At 42.7% G+C, this 12808-nt stretch overlaps 1 protein-coding gene across 1 annotated transcript in view; it reads left to right on the top strand.

Moving 5' to 3' along the window:
- Nucleotides 1-12808, top strand: part of CYP39A1 (cytochrome P450 family 39 subfamily A member 1) — a 169369-nt gene that overhangs the window by 105560 nt on the left and 51001 nt on the right. Inside the window, exons 8-9 of the mRNA XM_082249199.1 lie at nucleotides 5622-5755; nucleotides 8883-8978. Coding sequence (XP_082105325.1) covers nucleotides 5622-5755; nucleotides 8883-8978 — 230 coding nt within the window. The remainder of the gene's footprint in view (nucleotides 1-5621; nucleotides 5756-8882; nucleotides 8979-12808) is intronic.

Here is a 12808-nt window from a genome sequence, read left to right as displayed (position 1 = left end):
ATTTGTACCAGTAGAACCACTTTTTGAGGCCCTTCTCAGCGGCCACTGAGACCCGGTTCACACTACCACGACTTGTCAGGCGACTTGGTCACCTGACAAGTAGCGCTCCATTCTGTGCAATGGAACCGTTCTAATGAGAGTGACTCAAGTCGCTCCGACTTAGAAAAAGGTTCCTGCACTACTTTTCGGCGAAGTCGGAGCGACTTGCATTGACTTCTATTATGAGAAGTGGTTTGCAAGCCGCGATGAAGTCGTGCTGCACGGGCGACTTCAAAGTCAGGGTGACTTCAAAGTGGGGGCGACTTTGAGTCGCCGCGGTGTGAACCGACTCTAAATCCTCCATCTCATTAATTTCAGCCACTCTTTTCAACCAGACTGCTATGGGTGGAGCCTGTTTCCAAAAGAGCAGGATGCAGCTTTTTGCCGCTGTGATCAAGAGGCAATATGGAACGCCTAGAAGTCTTATCCGAGAAACTTTGGCGGTGCAGGAGGAAAAGCGCAGGGTCCCTCGGTAGGTCACAGTTCGTACATTTCTGGGTTATCCGATGAACTTCCGTCCAATAAGATTGCAATAAGCAGCATGGCCAGAAAATGTGAAGAAGGAAACCAGTGTACCCTCCACATCTCCAGCAGAGATTTGGGCATTGGGGAAACATTTTATAAATCTTTACAAGCGTGTGATACCACTGGGTCAACATCTTAAAGCCCGGTTCTCGTGACCACGCCCCCAAGCCGGCTTTTATACGATTGAATGCTGCAGCCTGTGTTTTTTCTACACCGTGTATTTAACCACTTGCCGACTGCCGCACGACAATATACGGCAGCAGTCAGCCCCTCACAGGCAAAGTGACGTAGGGGTACGTCACTAGCCTGTAAAGGCTCTAGGGAGCGAGCGCACGCCGCTGGAGGCGCGCTCCCGCTCGCTCACGGACACCACCCGCGCGAGTGATCGACGGTTGCATCGGGAGAAAGGCAGGCGGCTAATGTAAACAAAGCCGCCTGTCCTTCTCCCCTGTGTAACAGCACAGATCATACGGTCCTGCTATGAAGGACCGTTGATCTCTGTAGTTACACACACAGCCACAGCCAATCACAGTTAGAAGCACGCCCCTAGGGACACACTTAACCCCTCCCTCTCCAATAAAGTTAACCCCTTCATATGAATAGCACTGAATACTGTAGTAATGTCACTGGTACCCCCAAAAATGTCAGTCAAGGGTCCGATCTGTCCGCCGCAATGCCGCAGTCCCGCAAAAAAAATCACAGATCGCCGCCATTACTCGTTAAAAAAAAACAATAAAAATTACAAAAATCTTTCCCTTAGTTAGTAAACGCAATAACTTTTGCGCAAACCAATCAAAATACGCTTCTTGCGATTTTTTTTTTTTTTTTTTTTTTACCAAGCATATGTAGCAGAAAACAAATTGGCCTAAAATGTTAAAAAATTTTGATTTTTACATTTTTTTGGGGGGGAATTTCATATAAAAAAAATGTGAAAAATATTATTTTTTCAAAATTGTCGCTATTTTTTTGTTTATAGCGCATGATCAAAAAATCGCACAGGTGATCAAATACCACCAAAAGAAAGCTCTGTTTGTGGGAAAAAAAAGGATGTCAATTTCATTTGGGTACAGCGTCGCACGACCGCGCAATTGTCCGTTAAAGTCACACAGTGCCGAATCGCAAAATAGGCCCTGGTCAGGAAGGGGGTAAATCTTCCGGGGCTTAAGTGGTTAAGATATGCCTGCTAGTCTCTATGAACATGTGAGTGTTATAGTCTTTAATAAATAACCTGTGCCCTGTGTTCCCTTTTACATCTATGTGGTTCCCATGTGTCTTCCTGAGAGTAAATTTTCAAGGTCTTCTCTGATGATCTGCACCTGATGGGTTTAACCCCTTTATGCACATTTGGCTTTTCCATTAGTTTGGAAGCCAACATCATCTGCTAAGAAGCCATTTGTCTCTTTGCTTCATTGAGGGCTTCTATTTGTTTCTTCTGCCGTGAGAGGAGCGCCATCTCCACCTGCATGCTGGGACTTGTGGTTCTTCTATACAGCACAGGGTTTTTTTTTTTTTTTCACCATTGGATTTTCTTTTATTCATGGACTTTTCATATAGATTTTTCACTTTCAATAATGTTTTTGGATTTATGTGCACATATATTTAAGAATTTTCCTTAATAAGTCAGACAATGCATGGCGCAGCGGAGATTGCTCTACGCATAAGCGCTCAAAGTTAGTAAGAGGCATATGAATGCGTCCAAAGGGGCAAGAGAGTCAAGAAAGTGAGCCAACTGTTTCTTTTGCCAAAAACGATAGACCTGCAAAGGGCTGATCCTCCATTATTTGTTGTCTAGTTGTCCATTAACAATTAAGTGCCTCGCCTGCCAAAGACCTCAAATCCTGAAATCCAGGGTCAACCAAGGCCAGGGCTGAAAGCAGTATTCCCCACTATAGGGGTGAGCGGCGAGGGATCCGGGGCAGCGGGAGGTGAATGAAAAACTCTGGTACAGACCCGCTAGGTTTCTCCCACCGTGGGGTGGCTGGAAATGGAGGCAGGTAAATCCCTACGGCACTAAGGTACCAAATCAAGTGGCACCCCCGAAAGGATCCACTCCACCTGTACCCGCTGTTTAAATGTTCAATGGCAGTACCAGTCCAGAACCCTTGTGGGGTGACACGCTCCCTAGGGAGATTGACATCAGGTAAAGCTATACCGTTAATTCAGCTTTAACCGCAGCAGCTTACTTATACAGTGTATGTAAACCCTAATGCCCCGTACACACGTGCAGATTATCTGAAGACTTTTGTCTTTAGATTTACCAAAACCATATAATATGAGGTCAAACCTAAACACTTTCAATTTGTATGCAATCCGGCAGGCCCTCGCACTACATAGAAAAGGTAAATCTGAAGACAAAAGTCTTCAGATAATCTGCACGTGTGTACGGGGCATAACAATGAACTGCTCTGATGTGCTCTACATTGGTCTGTTTAATATACAGTTAAAAGGATTTTGTTGTATATGTTCAAAAAGTGCCAATAAATACCTGTTGACCCTGTCAGGAATTCGGAGCTGTCCTGTGCACACTTCCTGTGTTATCTCAATAATTCTATTTAGCCCTTCCATTTCTTATCTTGGACAACAGAATGATTTAGCATTGTGCTGTAGACATCTGAGAGTGGCAGTGCTTGAATAGTTTAGCAAATGACACTGGGCAGGGCTGACACCACTCAGTACACAAAATGCAGTGTGTTGTCAGTCCACAACAAGGCTTTAGGTCAGGGGTGGGGAACCTTTTTTCTGCCAAGGGCCATTTGGGTATTTAAAAAAATCATTCGGGGGCCATACAAAATTATCAACTTAAAAATGTGCCTGTTATATTTGGTCAAACATTTAATGAACTCACCCCTAATGTGATGGCTGCAACTGCTTCTCTTTGGTGAGGTGTGTGATGTTCGCTGGTATTGATGATGTTGCTACTCGCAACTGGTTTTCCAGGTTTGAGTCGGTTAGTCTGGAGCGCAGTCGACTCTTTGTGGTTGTAAGTTTTGAAAAGAACTGCTGGCGGGTACTGCTGGTGGGTATAGCTGGCTGGTACTGCTGGTGGGTACAGCTGGCTGGTACTGCTGTGAGTACTGCTGGCTCTGGCTGGTACTGCTGTGTGTGCTGCTGGCGGGAAATGCTGGCTAGCAGTGGCGCCGCGGTGGAGGAAGAGGCGACGTTTCCTGTATTGGTCACAGGCAGAGTGCATTTGATATTACTCCGCCTGTGACTCACTCAGACTGTCAGAACGGAGCCGAAACTATACAGGAAGCATCGGCTCCATTCTGACAGATTAGCTGACAGACACAGACTCAGCTGCATGGGGGGCCGGACCAAATGACTTTGAGGGCCGCATACGGCCCCCCGGCCATAGGTTCCCCACCCCTGCTTTAGGTGTATGTAAACCCAGAAACAAAAATATAATATTTTGCAGTTTATCAGTCCTTACATGTGGTGGTTGCATTCATTTACATTTTCAGGCTTTTTTCCCTTTATTTTCACCTGGTAATCCTACCAGTAACACGTGCTGTCCTATGGTGACGGCACTCATTCACTGTACTGTATCCATTAAGGAGCAGTGTTGTCACCCTAGGCTGCTCTACTGATTTTGACTACACAACCCTCCTCCTCTCCATCTACATTACATGGAGAGGTGTTCTTTTGTAGTTTATAGAAGATAGCTGGGTAAGCTGATAATTTCATTTTGAGATTTCAGTTCAGTTTGTAGGAAGTGGCAAGCACACCGGATTTATGGCAGGATCGAAAGGAATGTTTCTGTATTTGATAAAAATGTTCTCAGCCAGATGAAAGAAAACCAAAGCAGCCACCACATGTGTGTCTTCATGGCTTCTACTGGATGGTGCAGGAATACACCACATCTACATGCTGCGCTCACTCAAGAGAAAGGGACACCCCAATAATCACCGGGCCAGGATAGTCGCAGCATTGGACCGCAGGAGGAGATAGAGGAGGCAATGCGCCCAATTTGCACTGATTGAGCTCTACTTGCTGCTTTACCTTTTACCAGCCTGTCCATGTGGTGAGTGCCTTACCCAGAGTTGTATAAAGTACTCGAAACCCATACTTGAGTAAAAGTACAAGTGCTCGATCAAAAAGTGACTTGAGTAGAAGTTTAAGTGTTCTATCAAAAAGTGACTTAAGTAGAAGTACTAAAGTATTCAACATTTTTTGTACTTAAGTATTGCAAGTATTTTTTTTTTAAATTTTGCTACTCAAGTACTGAAAGTAAAAGTACAAGTAGTTTTGAAAAAAAATTGCTACTCAAGTACTGAAAGTAAAAGTACAAGTACTGTGTTATGTAGTTATTAAAGAAAGAAGTCAAAAGTTTGAACATCATATTGTTTTTTATTATTTCAAATGCAGCTTTTATTTATACATACAGTAGCTTTTATTTTCCTATGCGCTGATAATACACATGTTTTGAGCTTCATGAAACCTGCCATCTACTGTTCTGGCAGTGGTCATTTTTATAATTGTAATGAGTAACTATGCAGCACAAAAAAAAATATTGGAGTAGAAGTATTGAAATCATCGATAAAATGTAGTGAAGTAAAAGTGGAAGTAGGAGAAAAAAATTCTACTCTAGGAAAGTACAGATACCGCCTTTCCGTACTTAAGTACAGTAGTGAAGTAGTTCTACTTAGTTACTATACATCTCTGGTCTTACCTTTGGTGGGGGATAGCACATGAACATTGGTTTACAGTCTTGGATTTATTTTGGTGAAAGAATTTCACACACATTTGGATCTGACTATTTTTTTGTATATCATTTATATCGCAGTGGACTGATTTAGTATTGATATTGACATTTTTATTCTGCAGATTGTGGATATTCACTTTATTATAGTACTATTGGTGTTATAGCGCTTCATTTTTAGCACTACTATTGGTTAATTCATGTTTGCCCTTTGAGTTGATTTACACACAAGAAGTCCTCTGCTCATTCTTTCCTGTTCCTGATGATTGAATAAAAACTTATGAATACAAAATGTATTGCATTTCTTATTTCATTGAACAAATGGCTCACTTTAATGTTTGTGTCTTTGTTTGGGCAGGTCAGCATCATTTGAGTATTACTGCAGCTGATCTGAAGAAAGTCCCATTTGTAAAGTCCTGTGTCCTCGAGGCCATACGGCTGAGGTCCCCAGGAGCGATTACCAGGAAAGTGGTAAAACCATTGAAAGTCTATGTAGGTATTTATTTCTAACCTTTTGCAAAGTGTAATAACCAATCAGAAATCATTGTTTTATTCATACCGTCCTACTCTGGTAGAAGGTGGAATTGCAATGTGTATAGATATAAAAAATACATTATAAAAGTATTTTTTTACTTTTTTTAAAGTGATCGCATGATCTCTGTTCTCAGTTGCAGAAGGGGATTAGAGAGCGGGGGGAAGAGACTGCAGGGGGATGTGTCAGTGGGAGTAAGAGGAACAGCAGTACACTGATCTTCCCAGTGAAGGGCTGTGCAGAGAGGGGTGTCAGCACATGTCTTTTTATTGGAGGACAGGCAGGCTGTGTTCCCAACTGACCATGCTGATATGGATGTGCTCTCATGCTTAGTGAGGTCAGTTTGAAATAGGAAAGCAGAAGGAATGGCAGGGTCACCCAGGTATTTCACACAAAGGAGGCAATGCAAAGATAACAGGATACTTTTTAACACAAGTCATGGTAAAACAGTAATTTCAGGAATATGAAATGTTGGGATAACAAACTTTAGTGCCGGTTTAAGCATAGGTGTGCGCAGCCTATTGCATTAGGGTGTGCACCCCAAAGTTTAAATACACATGCATGTGTTTGCCTACATGTATATGGCCCCGGTACATTACTCTCCCTGCTGGCAAAGTGAAATAGAAGTGTGTGGCACTTCTCTTATGGCAGAGCAGGTCCGAGGGAGATCTTTCCCATCTCCTCACTGGCAAACAGAGCGATAATGCTAATGTGCCCTAGGTGATTAGGGTGTGCCCAGGCACACCCGGCACACCCTGTGCGCACGCCTATGGGTTTAAACATATGCAATATCAGACATTGCATGTGATTCGCACTGCACTGCTATGCAAATCACATGCGATGTCTTTGCGTTGCGAATTCAGCCATACAGATTGCATTGCTAAATTCGCATTGCATTCGTGCAATGTCGTGCAAAGTCGCACAGGACCCTTTTTTTGGTCCGCACCAGAATCGAATCACATGTTTATTCACACCTATGGGATCCGATTCATGTTCGCACTGTGATATGTGAACTGATCTGGGGGTGTCGTTAACTTTGTATTGACACCCCCAGCGATTCGCATATGGTGGCAGTGTGAACTGCCTGCAAGTCGAGTGCGATGTGGGAACCTGCAGTGGATTTGCAGGGTTCCCGCATCGCATATGTGTGAACCAGCACTTAATGCTTTTAGGCTGTTTCCTGTGCAGGTTAACCCCGTTCAGACAGGGGCAACACGACTTGGTGGGGCGACCTGTGAAGTCGCGATGCACAGCGTGCACCGCGACCTCGGCGCGACTTGCACGGACTTCATATCGTTGAAGTCAATGCAAGTCGCCCCAAAGTAGTACAGGACCCTTTTTCTAAGTCGGTGCGACTTGCGTCGCTCCTATTAGAACGGGTCCTGTGCTAATCAATGGCGAGCGACCCACCGCGACTTGTCAGACGACCAAGTCGCCTGACAAGTCGCGCTAGTGTGAATGGGGGCTAAAAGTTTTTCATTTATTTAAAACAGGAAATACCGCATTTAGCCACTAGATGGTGCTAAGTATTGTAGGTATTTCCTATTTAGCACTATCTATATTTTTCATAGTAAATTTCTATACTTGGTGTAATCTAGCGGCCAAATGTGGTATTTTCTGTTTTAAATTTAAAAAAAAACATTTGGGATAAGAAGTAGCCCTAATAACATTTTTATTTTTGCCCCCATTTGCACAGAACAAATGTACGCATATCAAATATGGCAAGCCACATAATTGCATGCATCCACAAAGTGGGCACCGACTATACTAAAAAGGTGATGCTTTAAAGGCTTTACAGCTCATCAATTTATCATTACCAGTAAATGATGGCGCTAGAATTACTTCTCTCATCCCAGCGAGTGAGGGCGATACCTAATATGCGTTGTGCAAGTGTCATTTATATACATCATAGGCACGTGTTTGCATCATGTGTGTAAGGCTGGTGCACTTTTCAAGTTTTTAGGTAGCGTGTGCTTGGAGTTCAGCTTTAAAGAAAGCTTGTGTGTATGGTTTACTCTGGTGCGCAAATTTCAGCACTAAAGTTACGTTTTTAGGCAATAAAAGGTGCCAATCAAAATGTGGTAGGTTTAGGTTTTCTTTTATTTTTGTTTCTTTAAAGCCCAAATGAACTTTAAGTTTAAATCAGCAAAATACATCGCAAGTACATCAAATAAATGGGTGTTTAAAGTTTTACAGCTAGTTTTTTTTTCTCTTTAGAAAGCATGCACATCCTACGTAGAAAAGCCCATCCCTTGTCAGCATGCTGTAGAAAAAGAACCCTTGCTTTCTATGGGGAAGCAGTGGTCTCTCTGCAAAGATCCAGCACAGTGTCTACTGAGTCCATCCTATAACCCTTCAATCGGCAGTGCTCATTCTCCCTGCTGATTGGAGACCTCTAGTTCTGACTCAGAATGGGACATGTCACACCTCTGCAGAGAGACCACTGCTTCCACACAGAGATCAGTGTGCTGGCAGAGGGTAGAGTTTTCTAAAGAGAGTAATCAAACAAGACTATACACATCTTTTGTTTGGATGGAGCACTAATGTATTTTCCTGATTTAGAGTTAATTTGGCCTTTAGGTGACATGCTACTTGATCATTCTATGTGTCTTCAGTTTCTTCCCTTTGTATTCACATCGGTGCATTGCATCCAGTAAAAAGAAGTCTATTGCCTTTGTTGCTGAATGCTCCCTATTCATTCCTGCTATTGTGCTGTCACTTAAGCCAGCCATAGTCGGATCAAAATTTGGCCAGTTTGGCAGGAACCAGCCGAATTTGGATCAGTCTATGGGCAGGCTGGTTGTACTGAAGTAAATCTATGGCTCAACTTCAGTACAACCAGCCTGTTGGATTTTTTTCGCCTGATCACTGCCAGCGGCTATAGCCATTAGCAGTGATCATTGTATTCTGCTGGCTGTGCTCCCCACTGGTAGAACACAATAAAACAGCAGGCGGGATTCCACCATCAACACTGGCTGTGTTGATGGGGGAATCTAGCAATATTCTTTCCTTCAAACTGTGGTTGCATAATGTATGGCCTGCCCAGTCTCTGACGTAACCCCATGCTTTATTTTGTTCTTTCTGCAGAATTATGAGATCCCTCCTGGGGACCTGTTGATGTTGTCTCCATATTGGGTTCACCGGGACCCAAAATATTTTCCTGATCCTGAAAAGTTTAAACCAGTAAGTTACCAAATGGGCCCACTTGGACACATGTATAAGGTGGCTTTGCTATGCAGCGTTAAAGCTAAACTCCCCCAGCAGCTAAAACACAGTTAAAGGACATGCAGTATATGTGAACTGTTTAACCTGTCAAATGATTTTCAGTTCTGTTCAGCTAGTCTGGTGATTCATACACCTACCTACAGTTAGGGCCCCTGTTCACAGGCTTTTGTACACAGCAGAATGGCCTTGCTCTCCACAAAAGTAAATGTAAATGCAAAAGCAGCTTAGAAAATGTCAAACAAAGGATGTCTTCAAAGCAAAAATATCTACAGGGGGTTCAAGATACAGTGCCTTGCAAAAAGTATTCCTACCCCTTGAAATTTTCCACATTTTGTCATGTTACAACAAAAAAAACATAAATTAATTTTATTGGGATTTTATGTGATTAACCAACACAAAGTGACACATGTGAAGTGGAAGGAAAATGATAAATGGTTTTCAATTTTATTTTTACGAATAAAGATCTGAAAAGTGTGGCGTGCATTTGTATTCAGCCCCCTTTACTCTGATACCCCTAACTAAAATCTAGTGGAACCAATTGCCTTCAGAAGTCACCTAATTAGTAAATAGAGTCCATCTGTTTGTAATTTTATTTCAGTTTAAATACAGCTGTTCTGTAAAGCCCTCAGAGGTTTGTTAGATAACCTTAGTGAGCAAACGGCATCATGAAGGCCAAGTAACCCACCAGGCAGGTCAGAGATAAAGTTGTGGAGAAGTTAGAAGCAGGATTAGGTTATAAAAAATATCCCAAGCTTTGCACACCTCACGGAACGCTGTTCAATCTATCATTCGAACAGGGAAAGAGTATGACATAACTGCAAACTTACGCTTTGAAAAAAACCCAAATGAGAATCCTGGGAGTGTGTTGAAATGGTGCCTGTACCCTTTATATTAAGGGGAGGTGCTTCCAACAATTGCACACATAGAAGCCACCAAAGGACAAAAACACCTACAAGGGCTACCAAATTAAAACAATGTATATTTACATGAAAGGCTGTACGCAAGGGTGGTAAAACCCCTCCTCACACAAAGCATCCAAGAGACCACTAATCTGCCTCCTCCAGTCTCTCAAATAGCTCCTACTTCTACCCATCGGGTCCAGACTGCTATGCAATTGTAGCTTGTGCAGATATTGACACCTGGCAGCTGATTATCAAGACATAGCCGTCCACCTAAACTGACAGGCCGAGCAAGGATTAATCAGAATCATTATTCAGAGAAGCAGCCAAGAGGTCCATGGTAACTCTGGAAAAGCTGCAGAGATCCACAGCTCAGGTTGAAGAATCTTTCCACAGTACAACTATTAGTTGTGCACTCCACAAATCTGGCCTTTATGGAAGAGTGGCAAAAAGAAAGCCATTGTTGAAATAAATCCATGAGAAGTCCTGTTTGCGGTTTGTGAGAAGCCATGTGGGGATCACCGCAAACGTGGAAGAAGGTGCTCTGGTCAGATGAGACCAAAACTGAACTTTTTGGCCTAAAAGCAAAACACTAACTAAAACTGCACATCACCCTGAACACACCATCCACACCAAGAAACATGGTGGTGGCAGCCATTATGTTGTGGGGATGCTTTTCTTCAGCAGGGACAGGGAAACTGGTCAGAGTTGATGGGAAGATGGATCGAGCCAAATATAGGGCAATGTTAGAAGAAAACCTGTTAGAGTCTGCAAAAGACTTGAGAATGGGGCAGAGGTTCACCTTCCAGAAAGAACAACGACCCTAAACATACGGCCAGAGCTACAATAGAATGGTTTAGATCAAAGCATATTCATGAATTAGAATGGCCCAGTTAAAGTCCAGACCTAAATCCAATTAAGAATCTGTGGCAAGACTTGAAAATTGCTGTTCACAGACGCTCTCTATCCAATCTGACAGAGCTTGAGCTATTTTGCAAAGAATGGGCAAAAATGTCAATCTCTAGATGTGCAAAGCTGGTAGAGACATCCCCAAAAAAGACTTGCAGCTGTAATTGCAGCAAAAGGTGGTATTGGCTCAGGGGGGCTGAATACAAATGCACGCCACACTTTTCAGATACTTATTTGAAAAAAGATTTTGAAAACCATTTATCATTTTCCTACCACTTCCCAATTATGTGCTGTTTTGTGTTGGTCTATCACATAAAATCCCAATAAAATAAATTTACGCTTTTAGTTGTAACGTGACAAAATGTGGAAATTTTTAGGGGGTATAAATCCTTTTTCAAGGCACGATGGGCAAATAAACCCTTCTCTCAGCTTTGGAGAGTATGCCATGCTACAAGCCTATAATAATTTATCATTATGCAAAGAGTAAATCACAGATAAATAAAAACAATTTATATAAATCATTAAAAAATCTTGAATCTTGAACATTTTTCAAGTCCAACAACACACTGACAGACAGAAGCTCCAACATCCAAAAGACCCAACACCCAAACTCAAGTCAAGTAACGGTATGTGTGGTGTTGTAAGGACTGCAAAGACCTGTACATTGAGGAGACTAAGGCCGGCCATAGAGGGAGCAAATTTATTTTCTGCAACCACAGGTTGCAGGAAAGAGATTTGCTCATTTCCCCCATAAACACAGTCAGTGTTGGCAGGGGAATCCCTCCCAGGGAGCCATTGTGTTCTCTAGGTAGGGGGCGCTAAGAAAGCCACCCCTACCAGGAGAAGACAGTAATTAATGCTAGCAACTATAACAACTGCATGTGATAATTGCATGTAAAATTCCTAAAGGCTCGTTGTACCAAAATTGATCGATCGATCAACTTGGGTACATTCAGCCTACCCATGCCTGGTTCAAATGTTGGCTGGTTACAGCAGAACTGGCTGAGATTTGAACTGTCTATGGCTGGCCTAAGCAACATCTCAACAAATAAATAGTCCGAAACATTTCAAGACTCCTTTCCTTGAGAACAGGGCGCTGCCAATTTAGACAGAGAACAGCTGGTTTCCAAGAGGTGTGAAAGATGCCATCTACATCGAACTGAAACAACCACCTCTAAACAGAGGGAGGGGGGTCTTCAACATCACCTGCCTTCCACGTATGGTGCCATTTTAAGTTTTATTATCTCTACCCCTTTGAATACAAATCACACCTTTACCTATTCAAATTGGATTAACACTTTATTTGATTATTTACAGAATTGGATTAGTTTGTATATCGCAGTGCGAACTGTCATTTCGGACAGGAATCGGATCGCATAAGGGTGAACACCCATGAAAAAAAATGGTCCTGCACGACTTTGGTCCGAATGCGATGCAAATTCAGCTTTGACAATAAAAAATGGAGGAATACAAGAAAAGTGGCCGCACATCAAACGATGGCTTCACGATAAAAGGCTTTATTGAAAAATAGGATGCAAGGTACTAGGGAGTGAACAAGCACACTGTGGGTCGTGTGAAACGCGTCTACCATCCATTTGCTGTACCTCGCATCCTATTTTTCGATAAAGCCTTTCATCGTGAAGCCATCATTTGGTGTGCGGCCACTTTTCTTGTATTCCTGTTTGCGGTGGCGATCCAAGGTCCTGCACCCATGGTTGGCTGTGGAGTTCCAACTGCCTGAGCGCTGTGCATCTTTTCTTCAATATAAAATGGAGGCTGATTGGTTTCTATGCAGAGCTGTAACAGATTTTTGCACTCTCCAGTTTTAGTAAATCAACCCCCAAGGGCAAAATTCTGTATCTACTTCGTAGAACAGGGTGGTTCCTAGACTTTTACACCTTTCATTCTGTTTTGGAACAGTCTACATTTTCCTTGGTGATTGGGTTATGGTGTCAAATGCTACATTCCTGTATAATAATG

This window comes from Pelophylax lessonae, assembly GCF_965119305.1.
Source record: "Pelophylax lessonae genome assembly, chromosome: 3".
Classification (NCBI taxonomy): Eukaryota; Metazoa; Chordata; class Amphibia; order Anura; family Ranidae; genus Pelophylax; species Pelophylax lessonae.
The sequence above is the reverse complement of the archived record's forward strand: the minus strand, read 5'-3'. Positions and strand labels throughout refer to the sequence as shown.